General features: G+C 44.9%; 1 protein-coding gene across 1 annotated transcript in view; it reads right to left on the bottom strand.

Moving 5' to 3' along the window:
• Window positions 1-22,054, bottom strand: part of LOC121928082 (papilin-like) — a 97,672-nt gene that overhangs the window by 68,436 nt on the left and 7,182 nt on the right. Inside the window, exons 4-9 of the mRNA XM_042462328.1 lie at window positions 21,459-21,602; window positions 16,790-16,933; window positions 15,926-16,078; window positions 15,517-15,669; window positions 1,681-1,764; window positions 647-796 (exon numbers count right to left, since the gene is read on the bottom strand). Coding sequence (XP_042318262.1) covers window positions 647-796; window positions 1,681-1,764; window positions 15,517-15,669; window positions 15,926-16,078; window positions 16,790-16,933; window positions 21,459-21,602 — 828 coding nt within the window. The remainder of the gene's footprint in view (window positions 1-646; window positions 797-1,680; window positions 1,765-15,516; window positions 15,670-15,925; window positions 16,079-16,789; window positions 16,934-21,458; window positions 21,603-22,054) is intronic.

The following is a 22,054-nucleotide window of genomic DNA, read 5'->3' on the forward strand; positions in this document are numbered from 1 at the left end:
AAATAAAACATATTATTATTATTATTATTATTATTATTATTATTATTATTACAAAAAACTATGGATGCTGGCTATGAGAACCTTGGATTTCACAGATCATTTCCCTCTTCCTTACTCTTGATTTTGCCATACTGTATGTTCTTTTATTGTGGGATTTTTTTTAAGGTAAACATTTCATGATTTTTTTTTGTCTGAATTTGTGATATCTTAAGCAAAAGGCTGTGCAAAAAAACCCCGTTGATGCAAATTTTAGTAAATGTGTCCCTTTTGGTCAAAAATCTCAGAATAGGTGACCATTTGGGGGGTTATGTGTGACTCAGTTCAAATGAAGACATGCTCAACATTAAGTGATGCCTCACATTTTCCAAAGTCATTTGTGGGGACAGGTGACATCTTCCAAGGGGGAAGGGAGAAGTGGTAACTGGAAGGCCACACAAGGACAGAGTGACTTTGTGCAAACTCCAGGGTTGTTCCTAGAAAGTGGTTCCTAGACAAAGTCCCCCCCCACCAAGTCCTGAGCATTGCCAGCAGGTGCATCCCAGCAAGGGAACCTCTGATGCCAGAGAGGACCCAGGGCTGCTCCTGCTCCCCATGAATGGCCAGCCATCCCTTCCTGGCATCTAGGGAGAGAGGCACATGGACCTACCTCCAAGAGGGAGGACACATTTCATGATATTCCCAATGCGACAGCACTTCTCATCTCCTGGGCAGGGTTGGCCTTCCATGCAGTAGGCTTGGTTGGGATGGGGAAGTCCAGGGAGGGTTTGCCTTGGGCACTCGCCAGGTCTGGCAGGTGCTGGGAAGGAAAGAAGAGGAGCCATGGTCAGTGAGAAGGAAGGCTCAATTCCAGAAGGGGAGAGAGCAAGGCAGGTCACAGAAGGAGGCACAGGGAGGCCCAGCCTTGAACACCTGTGCGGCCTGCCTTTGTTTAGGTCATTGGTTCTCAGCCTCCCAAGTTTACAAGACAGCCATGTGAGTCTGGAAAATCTGTATGGAAAGAGATCTATCCTGCAACACCTTTGAGACTAACTGAAAGAAAGAAATTGGTTGCATGAGCTTTGGAGTGGAAAGCCCAGAGACTGTGTCTGAGAATGTCCACAGGAATGCAAAACCTTGTGGCTGTGCAGATGAAGTGACCAGTTTTAATGTTGGTTGTTTGAGGACGAAGGCAGGAGGAAGGATGTTGCCTAACGCCAAGGAGAGAAGGAGAGCCATGGTCATAGAGAAGGAAAGCCCAAGTCCAGAAGGAAGGGGACAGAGTAAGGAAGGGGACAGAAGGTGATTTACCACAAGCCCAGTGGCCACAGGGATGCTGACCTGTGGCACCTGAGCAATCATGAGACAAGGTTTTAAGAAGATCCAAATGTACCATCCTCTCTCTCAGATTATGGCTGCAATAATAGCCTGCAGTAGGCAAAGACTTACAGCCGTCACTATTCTCTGCACAATGGGTCAGTGCCCCTTCACTATCCTCCTTTAATGGCACTGTCTTCAGAATGGTAGCATCCAAAGACATAGCCATGTGAATCTCTCATTAGTCTTTCTGCTTTGTACAGCACCTTAGGCCACTTGAAAAGAAAGAAAAATGACTTGTCATTTCTAAAGATTCTCCCCTGAGCATCCTGAGGAGTTTGCCCAAGATCCATAAGATGCCCTCTCGGTTTTGTGGGTAGTTCTCACCATGGAAGGCTTCCATTGAAGGTGCCAAAGACTTGAGAGTGATTTCATCCTCACTTGCTTCTGTTTCATTGTGTAGATTCCCACCTAGAAGGAAAAGTACAGAGTCAATTGGGGCTGAGCAGATCCCAGGTTTTCACCATCTGGCAGGACTAGCCCTTTCATTGGGCTGAGAAGGGAAATACTGTAGTAATAACAGCCAGGCTTTATAAAAACAAACAAATGAATAATCAGTTTTTCAAAACCAGGTGTGTGTGTTTTTTTTAAAAAAATCATTTGAATCCTAGCATCCTAGGGTTGGAAGAGACCCCAGTTAGGGCCCTGATCCAGTCCAACTCCATTCTGCCATGCAGGAACTCTCAATCAAAGCATCCCCATTGACAGATGGCCATCCAGCCTCTGCTTAAAGACCGCAAAGGAAGGAGACTCCACCAAAATCTCCGAGGAAGGAGTGTGTTCCATTCTCAATCAGCTCTTGCTGTCAAGGAGATCCTCCTAATGATTAGGCTGAATCTCTTTTCCTGTAGTTTGAATACGTTGTTCTGTGTTCTATTCTCTGGAGCAGCAGAAAACAAGCTTGCTCCATCCTCAATGTGACATCTTCCAAATACTTCAACAGGGCCATGATATCACCCCTGAACCTTCTCTTCTCCAGGCTAAACATCTCCAGCTCCCTAAGACATTCCTTAGGTTTAACTGACATTCAAAGTGAGCCTGGGCTGCAGAACAGGCATTGAACCGCTGTGCCACTAGGCTCCATTAACCCTAGACCAGTGGTCCCCAAACTGTGCCTTTCAATAGATTTTGGACATCAGCTCCCAGAAGCCTCAGCCATGTGGGCCAATAGCCTGGGATTCTGGGAGCTGAAGTCCAAAATCCCTTAAAGAGCACAGTTGGGGGACCACTGGGCCCTAGACAATGGGAAGGGTGCTAGTGAGCTGGACTGGGAGACTGTTTGCATGATACAGGAGACAAAGGGAGTTTCCTTCTGGGGATGAAACTCTTGTTATAGTTTTTTGTGGGTTTGGGGGGCTGTGTAGTCATGTTGCGGAAGAGTTTATTCCTGGTGTTTGGCCAGCAGCCCTGAAGATGCCAGCCACAGCTGCTGGCAAACTGTGAGGAATAAACTCTTCTGGAACATGGCCACATAGACCGAAAAACCCACAAAAGACTATGGATGCCGGCCATGAAAGCCTTCGACTTCACCTGAAACTCTTTTTGTCTGGAACATTCACACAGATTGTGCTGTTGTTATTACACATTGCACCCCATTCTTCTCCCCTGGGAAAGTCATCTCAGTCCATCAACTCCTAACATCCTGTCTTTAGGAGCTATTTCTGGGTATAAATATAGATGCCCAGACAATAGCAAACTGGTCTAGTTTGGAGCTGGACAGACACTCTGTTCAATTTCAACTGGGCAACTCAGTAGCTGGCCACCCCACGTTCCATTGGTGGCTATGAGCCATTTCCAATCTGGCTGTCCCAAAATCAGAGCTACGTTTCAGGATCAATAGAGTATTAACTCTTGGCAACCATACAACTCACTGTTACCTGCCACCTTTGGTTTGTTAGTTTGTGTGTGTGTGTGTGTGTGTGTGCGCGCACGCATGTGTGTGAACTCCTCTTTTTAAATAAACTACATTAATTTGGAAATTGCCTCTGGAGTTCTCTGGGTTTGGGATGGTTATACATAGAGCCAGGTCCCAGCCAGATGTTATCCTGGCCTTCTTGATGTTGTTAAATTATTGAGCTAAGCTAATTTCCCCATCGACTACCATTTGTGGGTGCCCTCTTGGGACTGGCAGCAATTTAGGTAACAGTTGGCTTCTGTAAGAAGTGGAAAGCTGGCCAAATTGGCCACCAACAAATTGTTCCTTCCTCCGGTGCAATCTTCTGGCTCAGCTTTTGCTTCCTTCTTGATGTTTGCTTCTTTGCTAACTGCACTTGCCCATGAATGAGCTAGATATCCAGTGTGATTTAAAGACAAAACCACAAGGATTGTGATCCATCCCCAAAGAGACAGAGTGTAATGTTATGCTCACAGAATTGCATGACGGTTGCCAAATGCTACCTCATTAGTAGATTGCAACATTGCACAATTGAATGAGTGACCAAATGTGCCTGCACATCTGCATGTGGAATGTGCAACCATGCACCATGCATAGCTGTGAACAAAATGCATCATGCGCAATGGGCATTCATGCACAATTGCATATATGGTTAATTCTGTTTTTGCTAACTAACTAACCATATGGCTGTTGCACATTGTATAAAAAGGTTGAACTAGTTCCTTAGAGCAATTTATGCCTATGTAAGACATGGACAGGATACCAACCAGTGCTGCTCTGGGTTGTTGTGTTGCTGTTGTATTTATTTGGAATGTTTTTATATATAATTGTTTGCCACTTTGATCAAAATTTTGGAAAAGCGGGTTATAAATAAACTATATTAATAATAATAATAATAATAATAATAATAATAATAATAATAATAATAATAATAATATCCCATTTTCCTCCTGCAAAGTTGGAACTCAAAGCTTACAATTTTAAAAAATACAATTAAACGTACAAAAGTGAACATTAAAATAGAATTAAATGGATATAGTATTAAAACACATCACTCATTAAAAGATGTTTTGTTTCTTCCCTTTCCACACTCAGTAATCCAAAGATACTGGATTATTTTGCACATTCAGTTACACACAGGAAGGCCAACATTTTCCTGAGGCTGCTGGGGATACACCATGTTGTATATACACAATTAACTTGTATTCCCCTTTCTCCTGGCATGAAGGCAGCTTACAAGACATTAAAAATAAAGTGCTCCTAAGATCTTTTTAGTAAGCTGCCTTGAGTCCCTATAGTGGGAGAAAGGTGGCATATAAGTAAATAAAACAAACAAACAAACAAAGGCATGTCTTTATTTGTTTGAGTGATTCTATGAAATATGAATAAAGGCTTTAAAAAACCAATCAAATGCACAAATCTCTTAAAAGCACAAAGGCTGCATGCATCTGCACTGCAAAACGTATACAGTTTGACACTGCTTTAACTGCCATGGAATTCTGGGATATGTAGTTTGGTGAGATATTTAGCCTTCTCATTTTTAATCATTTTTAATGGTAGTGAGCTGTGGCAACCCCATGGGCAAAACCGTGGGGTCGCGACCCTCTCTCAGGATAGCAATGCTCATCAAGATTGAGACGTGGCAGTTCTACTGGCAAACCATAGGACTTCGACCCCCACTCGAGATGACCGTGCTTTATCCATAATCCAATAGATAAGTCCATGCTGACTTAGCTGGTCTTCACATCCTGCTTCCACTGCAGAAAAGGGCACGTAACCTAGCAAATGATTGTAAGACAAATAACGGACTAATGTAAGCTAAATGACAATAAAAAGCCCAGCCAGAAACCTGGCTAAAAGGAGGAAGCTGGTGAGGAGGCTTGTGAACCCCACTCTCGTCTCTGCGTCTCCTTGCCGCGACAGTGAGCTGTGTATTTTAATGTATGTATTATGTTATATTGCATCCATGTTATTATATGTTGTTCACCGCCCTGATCGTTGGAAGGGCGGTATATAAATAAAATTTTTATTATTATTATTTATTATTCTCTGTCAGAAAGCTTTGATGCCACGAAAAACTGCAAAACCCAGGATTCCATAGGATGGAGCCTTGGCAGGTAAAGCAGTGTCCAAGTGTCAGTCTTACAGTGTGGCAGCTGCCCTTGTCAAAAGAGTTCAAAACACATATAAAAGGTAGTAGGAAAGACAGAAGTACTGCATATACCCCACTGAAACACCCTTCTGCCCTTACTAGTTAAGAGCCTAAATTGAAAGGTCTTTGTTGCAGGATGATGGAAAGAGGACAGAGGTTGGACCAACCAGGATTCCTGGGGGAGGGAGTTCCATGGTCTGGGAGCAGCCACTGAGAAGACCACAACCTCTTCATCAATGACTTGGAGGACAGAATTGGGGGCATACTTATCAAATTTGCAGAAGACACCAAAAGTAGGAGGAGTAGCTAATACTCCAGAGGACAGGATCAAACGTCAGAATGACCTGAATAGACTAGAAAGCTGGTCTAAAGCTAACCAAATGAAATTCAACATGGAGAAATGAAATGCACAGATATAGGATTATGGGGGACACCTGGCCGAATGAGAGACTTATCTGTGTGAAAGGGATCTGGGAGTCCAAGTAGACACAAGTTGAACATGAGTCAACCGTGCGATGTGGCAGCTAACAAGGCCAATGCAATTTTAGGCTGCATCAATAGAAGTATCAGAAGTGTCAGATCAAGGGAAGGAATAGTGCCATTCTATTCTGCTTTGGCCAGGCCCCACCTGGAATAACATTGTGTCCAGTTCTGAGCAAAACAATTCAAAAAGGACATTGAGAAACTGGACTGTGTCAAGAGGAGGGTGTTTAAAGTGGTGAAGGGTCTGGAAACCATGTAGCCCTATGAGGAAGGACTGAGGGAATTGCTGGGGATGTTTAGCCTGGAGAAGAGAAGGTGAAGAGGGGATATGAGAGCCCTGAAGGGATGTCATACTGAGGAGGGAGCAAGCTTCTTTTCTGCTGCTCCAGAGAATAGGACACAATGGAACAATGGATGGAAGCTCCAGGAAAAGAGATTCCAGCTCAACATTAGGAGGAACTTCCTGAGAGTAAGGGCTGTTTGACAGTGGATCACACTCCTTCAATGGAAAGTGGTGGAGTCTCCTTCCATGGAATTCTTTAAGCAGAGGCTGGATGGCCATCTGAGTGAGAGTTCCTGCATGGCAGAACGGGGTTGGACTTCATGGTCCTTGGGGTCTCTTCCAACTCTATTATTCTATGATTCTATATGAATGGTTTGTTGCTGGAGCATTCCTGGTTCTTCCCAGGATAAATCTTGTGTGTTTGCAAAGTGTCTGAAAATTTTCAGTGTAATCACACAATTTTGCCTTTTACTCCCATCTTTTTCCTGCATCTGAAAATCTCCCCGAAGAAGGGCTTTAATGTTAACGTAAATGCTGTTTTTTATGTTTTTAAAATCACTTTCTTCTCCAGCTCCCTCAGTCTCTCCTCAAAGGGCTCCATGGTTTCCAGACCCTTCACCATTTTAGTCGCCCTCCTTTGGACACATGGCTCCAGTTTCTCAATGTCCTTTTTTAATTGTGGAGCCCAGAACTGGGCACAGGATTATTCCAGGTGGGGCCTGACCAGAGCAGAATAGAGTGGCACTATTACTTCTCTTGATCTAGACACTATACTTCTATTGATGCAGCCTAAAATCACATTGGCCTTTTTAGCTGCTGCATCGCACTGTTGGCTCTTGTTCAACTTGGGGTCTACTTGGACTCCTAGATCTCTTTCACATGTCGTCTCATTCAGCCAGACCTTGTAGGCAGAGTGACCAGATGTCCTAACCAGAAAGGAGGAGGACAATGCACCTCAAAATAGAGGACAGTTAAGAAAAATGGGGGACATGCCGAAAGAAAAGCTAAAAACACTCATATAAATGTAAATTCATGGTTTTTAATCATGCTCCAAATGGAGGACATTTTGAAATTCATCCTGGACAGACGTCTGAAATGTAGGGCATGTCCTGGGAAAGGAGGGCCTCTGGTCACCCTGCTTGTAGGGCCTTCAAGGTCATGTTTAGATGCCATTCATGGAAAAATGTGGAGGCATAGTGTGGAAAGTGGGCTTCAGCAATCTCTCTCCGTCCCGGATAGGGAGGCATTGGTACTCACGGCTTATCCTCATGATCCTGGCTGAAACAGGCTTCATCCAAAGGACAAAGATGCCCAGGAGGAGGAGGGCGGCATGGTGGCCCATCATTCTTGCAAGTGTGGTTGGCTTGGATGGGTGAGGCTGGAATATAAATGCCCCCCTCCCCAATGCCAAGGCTGGGCCTGATGGGTCTTTTTGCTGGACAGGTCCTGCCCTTTGCCAGCTGGTGCCATTTCCCTGAATCCTGCAAAGGTGTGCCAACAGCATTACCTAAGAGGAGCTTTATCTAGGCTCAGCTGACAGATCAGCCGGGGCAGGTCAGTGTCTCTCTTGGAGGAAAGTACATCAAGAACTGGTCACTGGGCTCCCTCACCTTCCCCATCCCCATCCGCAATGGATCGCCTTGGCTTACTCTGGGCAACTAGGCAGAACATGGGATGCAGAAGGCCATCTTTGCATTGCTGCCTCTTGGACAATGGAAAGCGCATGTCTTCCTCTCAGAGCCTTCCCATGATGGTTTTATAGTGGGCCAGAAATGAAGGAAGTGCACCATTGACTTTCATGCTGTTATGTGGCTGGCTTTCCTTAAGCCATTGGAGTTTATCACACCGCGGCTAATTTCGGCATTAAAGACAGATTAAAGCGCATTTAAAGCATCCTGCAAATGAAGTGAAAATGGCAAGTAATTGTGCAAATGATTATCACACTCAATTGCACAAATAAAGTGATATTGGAAATGCATTGTCGCTGAAATTGCGAAAATAGAAAGATACACGTTAATGCTTTTTTGTGACCACTTTAATGGTGGTTTTTGTGCAATGTCGCATGAAATCATTTTGAAAAATTACACGATTTTTCTGGGATATTCACAGGATAAACTCCTGATCTTTTCTTTTTCTTTTTGATAAACTCCATTGAATCATAAAACTGGAAGGGGCCTCAAAGGTCATCTACTCCAACTCCAACTCCAACATTCAGGATCACCTTGTTGGAAGACTGACAGGTCCCCTTGTCTGAGCAATAAGACTGGGAGGTTCTGGTTTTCCTTCCCATTTCCTTCCCATTTGAAAAAGAGATCTGATAGTGATTATTCCCTTTTTTCTGACTGCACAAAGAAGGGACCTTTTTGCCCAGACACCTCCCTCTCCACCTGAGCCTCCTTAAATATTGGCACAAACTGAGCCAAGAGGCAGAGAGACACACTTTGCCACACAATGAGAGGCATGCAGGGGACTGGTCAGTGTGCTTCAGGAAAGGGCAGCTTGCAGCCTTGCACCGTCTAGGAGCCATTGGGCAGCCAGTGGAGATGGCCGGAGGGCAAGCCCAGGAGCAAGGATGCCAAGGAGAGGGCAGGTTTGTGTGGCCACAGACACAGAAGTAACAACCATGGGATTGTCAGGGACACTGCAGTGATCTTTGCAGAATTCAGTAGGAATCGTAGAATCCCAGAGTTGAAAAAGACCCCAAGGGCCATCTAGTTCAACCCCCTTCTGCCATGCAAGAACTCACAATCAAAGTATTCCCATTGACAGATAGCCATCCAGCCTCTGTTTGAAGACCTCCAAGGAAGGAGACTTGACCACAATCTCTGAGGCAGGAGCGTCTTCCACTGTCCAACAGCCCTTACCACCAGAAAGTTCCTCCTATGGTTCAGCTGGAATCTCTTTTCCTGTAGTTTGCATCCATTGTTCCAGGTCCTGTTCTCTGAAGCAGCAGAAAACAAGCTTGCTCCATCCTCAATGACAGCCCTACAAATATTTAAACATGACCATCGCGTCCCCTCTTAACCTTTTCTTCTCCAGGCTGAACAGAAGACCTAGTGGTTTCCAAACCTTTCTCCATTTGGACATGTTCCAGTTTCTCAACATCCTTTTTGAATTTTGGTGCCCAGACTGGACACAGTATTATTCCAGATGAGGCCTGACCAAAGCAGAATAGAGGGGCACTATGACTTCCCTTGATCTGGACACTAGAACTTGGACCAAACGCTCCTCCGCTCTTGGCTGCAGTTTCTGGGGTGAACCAACTCACCCCTTCCTCTGCCAACCATGTGAAGGGTCTCTGTGATATATACATACTCCTTTGAGTACCATATTCTTGTCTCCAGGGCAGTACCCCTGGACTTCTGTTGGGTCTTGCCAACCTCTTGAACCCAGGGGTGACTGACAGGTGCCCCCCCATAGAAACTACCATGCATATCTCCCTTGACTCCCTTGCATTGGAGATTATTACACACGATGCAACACAATTTACCCCCAACGGAAGAGGTGAACATTTCACCAGCAAAGACAAATCTTACAGCATTCCCCGTCTGCAACCTAGGAAATGGGGTAAGATCTGTCATTGCCGGTTCAATGCACATCTATCCTGTTGGGGATAAGTTGTGTTGGATAGCATGTGATAATCCCCATTGACTGGATCCATAGGCAGCTACTAAGCCATTTAATTTCACAGAACCCCTTGATTGGAACCTCTGCTTCTAGAACTGGAACCGCATCACTCTTTGCAGTCCTAAAAACCACTATCTGCTACCCCCTTTTATATCACTAGTACTTGTATCTGCATGTGAGTATGTGTTTTTGTGTGAAAACTGGCTTCCCCTTTTGCTTTTGTAAATACAACTACATTTGGAGCTTGCATTCTGGAGTCCAGCTTTTCATAACCAATAAACACAGGCTTTTAGCTGCCCAAAGCCCTCCCAGCAGCGTCACTTGAACTCAAAACATTTCCCCCTATTAGAGGAGCTAAAAGAATACGGTTAAAAATTGCTCTATTAGTGCCAAACGAAATGTTTTATAAAGTTGGGAGAGTAGGGAGGGAAATTGAATTAACAGGGAAAACAACCAGATTGCCATGTATGACATGTAAATGTCCAAAAGATGGGAAACCCATGAGTGTTAAAGATATTGTGTAATATATTGTAATATAATGTAGCATTTCATCACTGAATCATCATCATCATCATCATCATCATCATCATCATCATCATCATCATCCCCCTATTAAATACTGGCTGTGAGTGCTCTCTGGCAACTTTGGGCAACTAAAAGACTGGACCAAGCCTGGCATTTTGGGAAACATGGTGTCAAGCTGCATTATTCCTACAGTGTAGATGTACCCAGAGAGAAGGAATAGGACCAGGACTAGGAGGGCCAGCAGTTCAGGATGCTGCTTGAGATACTTCTGATCCATACAAGATCTGGACAACATGTTTTAATACATATCCTAGGAACGCTCAATCGCAGTGATTCCCAAACTTTGGTCCTCTAGGAGTTTTGGACTTCAGCTCCCAGAAGCCCCAGCCAACTTGGCCATCAGTTAGGAATTCTGGGCGTTGAAGTCCAAAAATTTGGAGGACCCAAATTTGGGAACAACTGCTCTATTGTTTATGCTGAATTTTTGTCTCATAGCAATGGGGCTTTCAGCTTGGTCTGGGTCCCTCTGGACCTTCCCTGCCCCGGTCCAGGGGCCATTTCACGTCCATCGTGTGGAAATGCAGGGAGACTCAGGGATCTAGCTGGGGCTGCTAAGAAGCCACTTTTATGACACATAATAGGCCTCATTCCACTACCTTTTAAATTGGATCGCAAATCGGTTTGTATTGGTTCAAATGACCCTGGTTCCCACTTAAACCAAATTGCTGAGGGGGCCGTGCACCAGAACCATTTAACCCATGTCTTTTTGATGCTGATTTTTTTCCGTGTCTATTTCAGTAAATTGATTTTGCGCAAGTGTGAACCACAAGCGGATTGGAATCGATTCAAATTCAACCGGCTGGAGCTGAATCATTTTGGATCAATTCATTCGTGAATGTGAACCACAAGAGGGTTATTTTGATGACAGAAAATGTGATCAGGGCAAATGTAGTGAGAACCATGCTCCGATGTTGAATCGAACCATCGATTCGGATCGCACACTGATTTATCTGTAAGTGGGAATGAGGCCATACATTTCCACTGTAGGACTCCAATTTCATTTTCTTCCAGCACTTGCACTCGCTTCTGAACCAGTTCCAGCCCTCAAATGGTGAGCCAAGATTCAAGAAGGCTTGTGTCGCACTCTGCTGCACTGACCACACATTATTATTGTTGTTGTTGTTGTTATTTGTTCTGCAAAATGTCCTCGAATCCATCACATGGCTGACCAGTGTGGCAACAGGCTCCAGTCCAGAGTTTATCACACATTTACAGCTTTCTCCATGTAAAAGCAGCAGCTCATTATTTGCGGCAACTGCTTGAGTCTCCCTTGTCTGGAATTCCAAAGTCCAAATTGTTCCAAAATGCAAAATTGTCCAGCTGAGAGAGCGATACCTTTGCCTTCTGATGGCCCTATGTACACAAACTTCATTTTCATGCACAGCATTACTTAAAATGCTGTGTATGAAATTACCTTCAGGCTGTGTGTCTGAGGAGCCAGTCTGGTGTAGTGAGTGATAGACTCATAGGACTTTATCACCCGGAGGAAAACTGGAAGTTTAAACAGGGTTTATCCCACAAAAACCGTGCAACAACTATTAAATCACAATTATGATTTTTGAGACACAGGACTTTGTCACTTGGGGGAAATTGGGCAAAATCAGGAGTTTAAACAGCAGTTATCCCAGGCAAAATGTTAATTCGCAATTGAGATTTTCAGACAACATCTCTCTCAAAGAAGTAATAAAGAGGCAATAAACAGTAACAAATAATTCATGGGGAAATCCCAAAAGTGATTGGTTGCTGTTTATTGCCTCTTTAAGAGCAATGTGTGTGAAAACCTTATTTGCGAATTTGCGTTTTGCCTGGGATAATTGCTGTTGAAATCTCCAATTCCCCGGCAGTTTTCCCCATGAGATAAAGTGCAATATTCCCAGGACATTCCAGGGATAATGGCCATTTAATCGCAACATGGAAGAGAGCACAAGGACCATTGAATCCAACCCCATCCTGCCATGCAGGAACTCTCAATCAAAACATCCTCAACAGATGGCCATCCAGTGGTTTGTGTGTTGGACTACAACTCTGGAGTCCTGGGTTCGAATCCTGGCTCAGCCATAAAAATCCACTGGGTTATCTTGGGCAAATCGCACTCTCTCAGCCTCAGAGGATGGCAATGGCAAATGTCTGCTGAACAAACCTTGCCAAGGAAACCCCATGACAGGTCTGCCTTAGGGTCGCCTTAAGTTGGAAATGACTTGAAAGCACGTAACACACACACATGTGCATAAGGTATATACAATACATGAATGCATTTCATCTTTAGATTCAGTTCTCATCTCCAAGATGTCTCATTATCTATATGAAAATATCCCCAAATCTAAAAAAGATCTGAACTCCGAAACACTTCTGGCCCCAAGCATTTCAGAAAAGGGAGACACAACATGCATGACGCAATACACAAAAAACTGAATCCCAAACTCCGTTTCTTCAGTCCATTAAGAAGTGCCAGCTTTCATAGCTGTCGTATCTCCTGTTTGTTTCAAAATCCAGGTAAACAGATGTAATGTTTCATCCATTCTATAAATCCCATAAACAGGAGCATAGTCAGCTTAGTGCCGAAAGGGGTTCTTGGACATCATCATCTGCAAAAGATAATGCATGCAGATGACCCAAAAAGAGCCCAGATTAACTGGTTTATTGTCTCAGACACATGGGCAATTTCACTAGCTATCCAGTAATAATAATAATAATAATAATAATAACAACAACAACAACAACAACAACAACAACAATAATAATAATAATATATTTCCTGCCTCACCTCAAGGCTCAAGGCAGGGTAAAACAGATGAAAACACAATAAAAATTAGAAAATACGATACGCATAAAGTTGTGTATATGAAATACAGGTCTTGATCGTATACACTAGAAGGAGAATGTAAGAATAATTATGTTACTTGAGGTGGAAGAAAACTGTTTAATTGTATTAAAGGTTATTTTGTTTTTTTTATAACAGAATAGATATGTTTGTTAAGGAAACAAAACATACTTCATGAAAGGAAGATTTTTCAAGTTAAGATACATTTAAATGTTGAGCTGGAATCTCTTTTCCTGCAGCTTGCATCCATTGCTCCATTGGGTCCTGTTCTCTGGAGCAGCAGAAAACAAGCTTGCTCCCTCCTCAATATGACATCCCTTCAAATATTTAAACAAGGCTATTATATCACCTCTTAACCTTCTTTTCTCCAGGCTAAACATCCCCAGCTCCCAAAGTCTCTCCTCAAAGGGCTTCATGGTTTCCAGACCCTTCACCATTTTAGTCCCCCTCCTTTGAACACAGGGCTCCAGTTTCTCAATGTCCTTTTTGAATTGTGGGGCCCAGAACTGGATGAAATATTATTCCTGACCAAAGCAGAATAGAGTGGCACTATGACTTCCCTTGATGTAGAGACTATACTTCTATTGATGCAGCCTAAAATCGCATTGGCCTTTTTAGCTGCCGCAGCACATTGTTGATTTGTGTTGAAATTGTGGTCTACTTGGACTCCTAGATCCCTTTCACACATATAAGTCTCCTTAAGCCAGGTGTCCCTTGAAGGATTTGGGAAGAGAATGAAGAAAGCAAGACCAGAAGACTTAGGCACAGTACAGACTACCCAAAAATGGCGGTCTGTAGGCACCCTTTTTAACTCTGGAGGGATGCCGCAGCCGCCAGAACACGCGACGTCCCTCTGGAGTTAAAAGAACCTGTTTTTTCCAGGTTCTTTTAGCAGCGCCTGGGTTACGTTGTGAGTGCACCATGGTTCAGCTGGTTCAAAACATGGCAGCCAGGCTTGTGTCAGGTACATCTAGGAGGGACCACATTACTCTGGTTTTGAGGTCCCTCCACTGGCTGCCTATCAGCTTCCGGGCCCAGTACAAGGTGTTGGTTATCACCTTTAAAGCCCTAAATGGCTTGGGTCCAAACTATCTTAGAGACCGCCTCCTCCCGTACAATCCTCCCCGCGCTCTCCGGTCCTCTGGGAGGAACTTACTGCAGCCTCTAAAATCTAGGCTTGCGTCGACCTCCCAGAGGGCGTTCTCTGCTGTCGCCCCCAAACTCTGGAACGACCTGCCGGATGAGATCCGTCAGATAACATCATTAGACAGCTTTAAAAAAGCGGTCAAGACGGATCTCTTCCGGCAGGCCTTTCCAGATTAACCATCCCGGCCAAGGTTCCCTGATTCCCTCATTCCTCCCGTGGCCCCATCTTAGAGATGGTTGAGGATCAACAGAGGGATATCAGGGTTTTTAGTTTTAATTGCTGTTTTTATCCTTGATATTGTATTTTTAATATGTTATACTATTTAATACTGTCTTAAGGGGGGGAGGGATAAAGTGTTTTTAATTGTCATATTTTATATTTTACTGTTGTTAACCGCCCGGATTGGTTTGCCAGAGGGCGGTATACAAATAAATATTATTATTATTATATTATATGTAACGGACGCACAGCAATGTGCGGATGCTACACATCCCTTATGTCAAGATGGCAGCTCCTGTGTGGAGGGGACGCCACCATCAGGACAGCGCCATTGCATACTAGGGTTCCGGACCGTGTGGTTGCTGCGTGGTCTGGAAACGTCGTATCTCTGCCGCCACGCCCCTTTCGGCCCGTCTGTTTTATTTTCTAATTTTTAAAATCTTAATAACTAGATAGAGTAAGTGTTGATCACATCTGTACTAGGATAGGCAGAAGTAATACTATAAAAACAGTCAAAGAGCCAAAAGCTAAAGGAAGTAGCGAATGATAAAAGGTTTAGTAACAAATCTGTTCATTTATGGGGCTGCCCTAAGTCAATGTCAACTTGATGGCACAGAACAACAGCCCACATTAACTACCTTGCAGAAACAAAGCAGTTTGGCACCACTTTAGTTTCCATGGCTCCATCCTATGGAATCCTGGGATTTGTAGTTTGGTGGGGCACCAGAACTCTCTGACAGGGAAGGCTAAATACCTCACCAAACAACAAATCTCAGGACACTATTGCATTGAGCCATGGAAGTTAAAGTGGTGCCAAACTGCAGTGTGGATGCAGCCTCTATTGCATTTGTTTTAAGTGGACCACTGCCTTGTCTCCCACTTTTGGGGTCAAATGAATGAAGTTCCTCCTCTTCCTCCTCCTCATCTCAGAGCTTTGCAGTTTGGGTCTCACCTGTGGCAGCCACGCAGACCCAACCACATCGGTGCCAACAGCATTTTTCATGGGGCTGGGAGCAGTCGTTGTCCCTCACGCAGAAGGCCATGCTGAGACATGTGGGCGCCTTGATGGTCTCTGCAGCCACCAGCGGACAGGATCCGGGCCGCACTGCAGCAAAGCAACAGCAGATGAATGGTGACCCACAGCAGGAAGGTTCCTTGGCAGGCAGGGAAGCCAGTGCTGAACAACAGGACTCTTGGCTCTGTGCTGCTCAGAAATGGACTCAGGGCTCTAGGGGATGCCTGAGGATATTGGTTTCATTGCTATTCCAGTTGCCTCATATCCCTTTCTCATTCTGTCACACAGTGCCTTCGCAGGCTGACCCACCGCCATCCTTAGCTGGGGAAAAGGAAAGGGGTCTTACCTTCCTCTGGTTCCCTGCAGACGCTTTTGCAGCCGATGGGGCAGCACTTCTGGGCTCCCTCGCAGTCAAAGTCGCTGCTGCAGTTCTTCTGGGTCGGTTCTGGACAGGGCCCCATGGAGCCTCTGAGCTGTAAAGGACATGCTCCGGGTTTCACTGCAACACACAAGGGCCAAGCAGTGCTCAAGTACAAGCGCAGAGGAGCCACGAAACCATACAGATCTCAGGGCTCAAGCCCAGCTCCAGACTCCCAGTCTACCTTTTTGTCTTGCTGCCTTACCTCTCTGTCTATGCATCTGAGGAAGCAGGCCAAGGAGATTATCACACGAGGGACAGGATGTCATTGTCCCATCCCTGTCCCATCCTTCCAACACAATCATGGGAAGGACATTCAGACAATGTCACACCTATCTGGACATTATCACATCCGGAAAGCAGGAGTGACAGCGATTGTGTAAAAGACTTTCATATGATGTTGCACGGATCCTGTCATTATCCCATCATTGAAGTGACATTGCCTGGCATTTTGCATTAATGGGAGTTTGCGTCAATGACAGAATAATGGTAGGATCAGTGCTATGCACAATCGCTGTCATGGATAAGGATGGGACAGCAATCTTATCACTATCCCGTCTCTGTGTGATAATCTCCCAAATCTACAAAAGCTTGGGCTACAACTTCTTTTGCACAGTCTTTATGGTTTCCAGACCCTTCACTATTTTGGATTAGGTGGAATGTCTGTTATTGTCACTTGTATCCATTGTTTCAGGTCCTGTTCTCTGGAGCAACAGAAAACAAGCTTGCTCCCTCCTCAATATGGCATCTCTTCAAATACTCTTAACCCCATTCTCAAAGCCCCTAACTTACCAGAGACTGGCTCAATGCAGGCCATCCCACACTCGATCTTGCAGCACTTCATCTTTCCTGGGCATTGATAGTCATTTGAGCACCTTCCAAAGCAAGGATCGATGGCACCTGGAGGAGATCTTGCAGGACACAAGCCTTCTTTCTCTGGAAGGGAACATGGAGATGTGTCAGAGAGAGAGAAGCAGAGGCTGCAATCCAAAATCCTTTCTGCTCCAGAGAACAGGACCCAGAACAACGGATGCAAGCTCCAGGAAAAGAGATTCCACCTCAACATTAGGAGGAACATCCTGACAGTAAGGGCTGTTCAAAAGGGGAACACACTCCCTTTGAAAGTGGTGGAGTCTCCTTCTTTGGAGGTCTTTAAAGAGAGCCTGAATGGCCATCTGTCAATGGGGATGCTTTGATTGAGAGTTCCTGCATGGCAGAATGGGGTTGGACTGGATCAGGGCCCTTCTTGGGGTCTCTTTCAACTCTAGGATTCTATGAAGATGGGGAAGAAGGCCATCCATCAAGACGCAACCTCATGTGAGAACCTCCCTCCCTCCCTCCCTCCTTCCCTCCCGCCACTTTTCATCCCTTCCTCTGTCTTCTCTCCCCTCTTTCTCTCTTCCTGCCTCCTTATAGGAAAGCCCATGGACAGCAAAGGGCAGCAGAAGATCCCTGGAGGTGATGAGTGATGAAGCATAGCAAACCAAACATGAGAAGAGCCCTGGAGACAGAGCTATTGGCTGCCATACAACAGATCTGGGGCAAGAGGGCTGGATAACCAAGGGGAGGCCTTGGCTGTCCCACAGCAGAGCCCCTCACCTCCACTGGGTCAACTGGGCCACGTTAGACCCTTCCTGGGCATCTTATGTTTGGCGCAAGGCCTAACTGTCCTGCTTGCTGGTGAGACTATCTTTTCCCAGGACTCAGTTCTTCTTGCTATATTTGGCAATGAGACACACAAGGAGACACACAATGCTTTCTGTCTCTCACACATACAAATAGGGAAGTACCTGGCTGGGATGCTTTGCATTGGAAGCCACAGTCGGTGGGTTTGCACTTTGAGTTTCCTGGGCAGTCAGTGTCATCTACACAGAGATCTGCACACCTCTTTGGTGCTGTTGTGGGTGATGCTTCCGCACATGGAGGGGACACTTCTGCTGAAAGAGAAAGGATCACCATTACAGCCTCGCTCGCACTCCTGGTTGTGTCAATATGGCTTATGTGTGTGTTTGTGTGCATACATGCATGCAAAGGTTTAGGTGTTTCGGAGATAGAAACTGTGTCAGACTACCTAAGGTGCAGTGATGGATTCAAGTCTTTTAGTCCAAGTCTCAAGTCAAGTCTCAAGTCCTTGCAAGATACTTGAGTCTCAAACTGGAGGCCAACTTTTAATGTGGGTTTTGTTTCTTGGAGAGGCACAGCAAATGCGTTAGGCAATGGGCTTGAGGTGGGTTGATGTCTGCTTGGTGGTTCATCCCCACTTTATGTCAGAGGAGCCTCCTAAAGCTTTCCAGAAACTTTTCAAAGGCTTTAGGAGGATCCTTCCACCTCAAGCCCATTGCCTAAAGCATTTGCTGTTCCCTTCCAAGAAATGGAAGGGAACAGCATTACAACACCCTGGGATTTGTAGTTTGTTGCACCATCAGCACTCTTTGCCAGAGAAGGCTAAACATTTTGTAAAACTACAAACCCCACGATTGCATAGGATGGAGCTACAGCACTTAAAGTAGTGTCAAACTGCAGTATTTCCATCATATAGATGTATGCTTAGGAACTACAGGAAAAGAGATTCCACTGAACATTAGGAAGAACATCTAATGTTTGACAGTGGAAGATGCTGTTGCCTCGGAGGATGGTGGTCTCCTTCGTTTAAAACAGAGGCTGGATGGTGATAAGTCACAGGGAGTGCTTGGATGGTGTCTTCCTATATGGCAGAAGGGGGTTGGACTGGATGTCCCTGGGGTCTCCTCCAACTTTAGGATTCTGTGATAACTGCCATGGCTCAATGCTATGGAATTCTGGGATTGGCAGTTCTGTGAGATGTTTAGCCTTCTCTGTTTGATAGCTCTGGTGCCACAACAAACCACAAAGCCAGCGATTCCATAGGATGGAGCCATGACAAAGCAGTGTCAGACTGCATCAGTTCTGGAGTCTGGATGCAGCTGAGTCAGGAGCAAGGTTCCAGCTAGGTCCTTTGGTGAGCTTTTGCCCCAATTCCCCTCTTTCTGACTAAAAGAAATGATTTTTTTGGATGCTATTGGGACCATCTGCTAAAAATGATTACTTATGGGTTTTGGACAGTTGACAAGGGCAGCTTTGGCTGTGTTGCTGTTGACTTAACCGCTCCTTTGCCCTTGTGTGCTCAGCGTCCGTTCCCCAAGGTCCGTTCCCCAAGCAAACAAATTGCTAGGCAGGTGAGACTCTTTGGGGATGCTTTGGCAACCGCTGCCCACTTCTGCCATGCAGGACCATACAATCAAAGCCCTCCCTGGACTTTTGCCACACAGAGCAATGTATCACCGTCCCGAAAGAAGAAGAAAAGGGGGGGGGGGATCTGAAAAGGCAAGAAATTACCTAGTAGCTTATCACACACAGGGACAAACACAGCATCCATCCAAAAGAGAAAGCAATGCGAATGCAAATGAACTCATCACATGAGTACATATCCATTGGCTTCTTGATTTCGAATAAGTGTGTTTGCGGATCGCAGGGAGGCTGGGATCCCATGGCCAACAGTAATCCCATGGATGAACTGGAGATGCATTTCATACTAACGCAAATGCAAATTGACTGCGAATTCTCAGTGGAAAAGCATTTATAAATTCAATGTTTTTCCAAATGCAGCTATTCCTGAGATGTCAAACGATTGCATTTGGATTGCCTTCCATTTGCATGTGACATCGTTTCAAAATCTTTTGTGATATTAACTCATGAATAAAGCACCCAAATTGCATGGTTTTTTATTTTTGGGATTTTCCCAAAATGTTTTTGGATCAATTCAACCAAGCTGGCTGTGTAATAGTTTTTAATATGATATTTTTTACATTGTTTTTATTGATATGTATGTATTTTTATGTTGAATTTTAATCTGTAAGTCGCTTTGATCATCGCGGAAAAGCGGGATAAAAATAAAACCTATTATTATTATTATTATTATGGTGTGATTTTGCCACTTTATTCATGGGTTAATGTCGGGATCATGGCGACATCACATGACGTCATCTGAAAAACAATCCCATTGTTGCGGGATATATTAATTCCCTGTTATTCATGGGATGCGGGCGCTTTGCCTCTTCTGTGATAAACTGCTATGAGTGCATTTAGCTTTTATTTGGTCACGTCCTCCATTTTTTATCTTGAATGCCCTACATTTTACAGTGCTTTGTCCTCCTTTGGAGAGCTGGTCATCTGCTCCCAGGACAGCTCCCACCTGCTGAGACTCTCTCTTAAAGGCATGGGAGACTTGCCTTGCTTTTTCATGCCACCCTTGATTTACAGTATTTGGCTCTTTGCCCGGATTGTTTCAGAACTGGAACCGGGCCATTTCTATCTCTGGCCAAAGAGGAGGGCAGGGCACCTCACTGAGTAAATAAGGGAATGGAGACAGAAAGAGGAGACAAGGGATATTTGGGCTGGAATGGGATCATTCTCTACTTTTGCAGCTGGGTCAGACAGAGGCTGCATCCACACTGGAGAAATAACCTGGTTTGGCACCACTAACTCTTTCTGGCTCAAGGCTATGGAATTCTGGGTGTTTGTTGTGGGGCCCAGAGCGGAGCTCAATATAAATTCCAAAATGCAAATCTTGATTTTGACATTTTATATAAGCGAAAGCTTTTTATTATGCCACTGTATATCATATATGCTCCTTGAAAAGGCAGAAATTCCACAGCAGCTTTCCTCTGTTGCTGCATCTGTGGGTTCATCTGCACTGGAGCAATAATGCAGTTTGACACCACTTTAACTGCTGTGGCTCATCCTACAGAATCCTAGGCCTGATACAGACACCCAAAATAAAGCTGCTTCGAGTCACTTTGCAAGTATGCTATTTAAATGAAACATGCGTCCAGAAGCCGCACCAAAGCCACACTCCAGTCCTACGGAGTGCAGCTTCCAGACTCTTAGGATGCATGCATCATTGAAACACCATACCTCCAAAGTGACTCGAAGCAGCTTTATTTTGGCTGTCTGTATAGGGCCCTAGGATGCATAGTTTTGTGGGATATTTAGCTTTCACTGGGTGCATCAATACTGGAGAAATAATGCACTTTGACACTGCTTTAACTGCTGTGGCTCCATCCTACAGAATGCTGGGATGTGTCATTTTGTGGATGAACTACACACTTTGGCAGAGAAGGCTGAAGACCTTGCAAAACAACCCATCCTAAGACTGCAGAGGATGGAGCTGCAGTGATCATAGAATCCTAGAATCATAGAGTTGGAAGAGACCACAAGGGTCATCCAGTCCAACCCCCTTTTGCCATGCAGGAAATCCAAATCAAAGCATCCCCGACAGATGACCATCCAGCCTCTGTTTGAAGACCTCCAGGGAATAATGTCAAACTGCATTATTTTCTACAGTGTAGATGCACCCTGTTACTATGAAATACCGCACCCAGAACCTTCTGGGATGTCCCACTTCTGTGTGTGGCAGGAATACAGCTGAGACAAGAGTCCGCACCTGCAATGGGGGCCACGCAATCAAGGCCGCAGCCGGTGAAGCAGCATTTCTGGCCCTCGGGGCAACTCCGGTCGTCAACACATCGGTTTGCGCAGGGACGGGCATCTGAAAGAATCCTCTTCCTTGGGCAAATGCCAGGCCTGGCTGGGGCAAGAAAGAGCCAGAAACAGTTTGGTTGAGGCCAAACCTGCTGCCCCTCAAGGCTTTTAATGAGCCACAGCCTGCATCTAATGGTGCGTCCAACTATCAGATCAATTGCCAAATGTTCAGACGTTAGCTGTTCTTAACGCTGAAGTGCAACAAGGCTTAGCATTAAAGAGTCAAGAGCACTGCAGAAAGGAGGAATACTAGATAGTCTGAATGGCCAAAGTCTCCTCCTTCCTCCTTTACTATTTTGGATATTTAGAATATTTTGGATTGTGCAATTCCAGATTAAAGGAGGTTCAACCTGGATGCTTTCTTCTAGTCAGAGGTTAGATACTGAGCAGAGCAGAGGGTGAGCCCTGGCACCAAAAGGACTGTGAGGAAAGCAGGCGCTAAATGCATGGAGAGGCTATACAAGTTGTAATAACAAATACCGTATATACTCGACTATA

The sequence above is a fragment of the Sceloporus undulatus genome, chromosome 4 (genome assembly GCF_019175285.1).
Source record: "Sceloporus undulatus isolate JIND9_A2432 ecotype Alabama chromosome 4, SceUnd_v1.1, whole genome shotgun sequence".
Classification (NCBI taxonomy): domain Eukaryota; kingdom Metazoa; phylum Chordata; class Lepidosauria; order Squamata; family Phrynosomatidae; genus Sceloporus; species Sceloporus undulatus.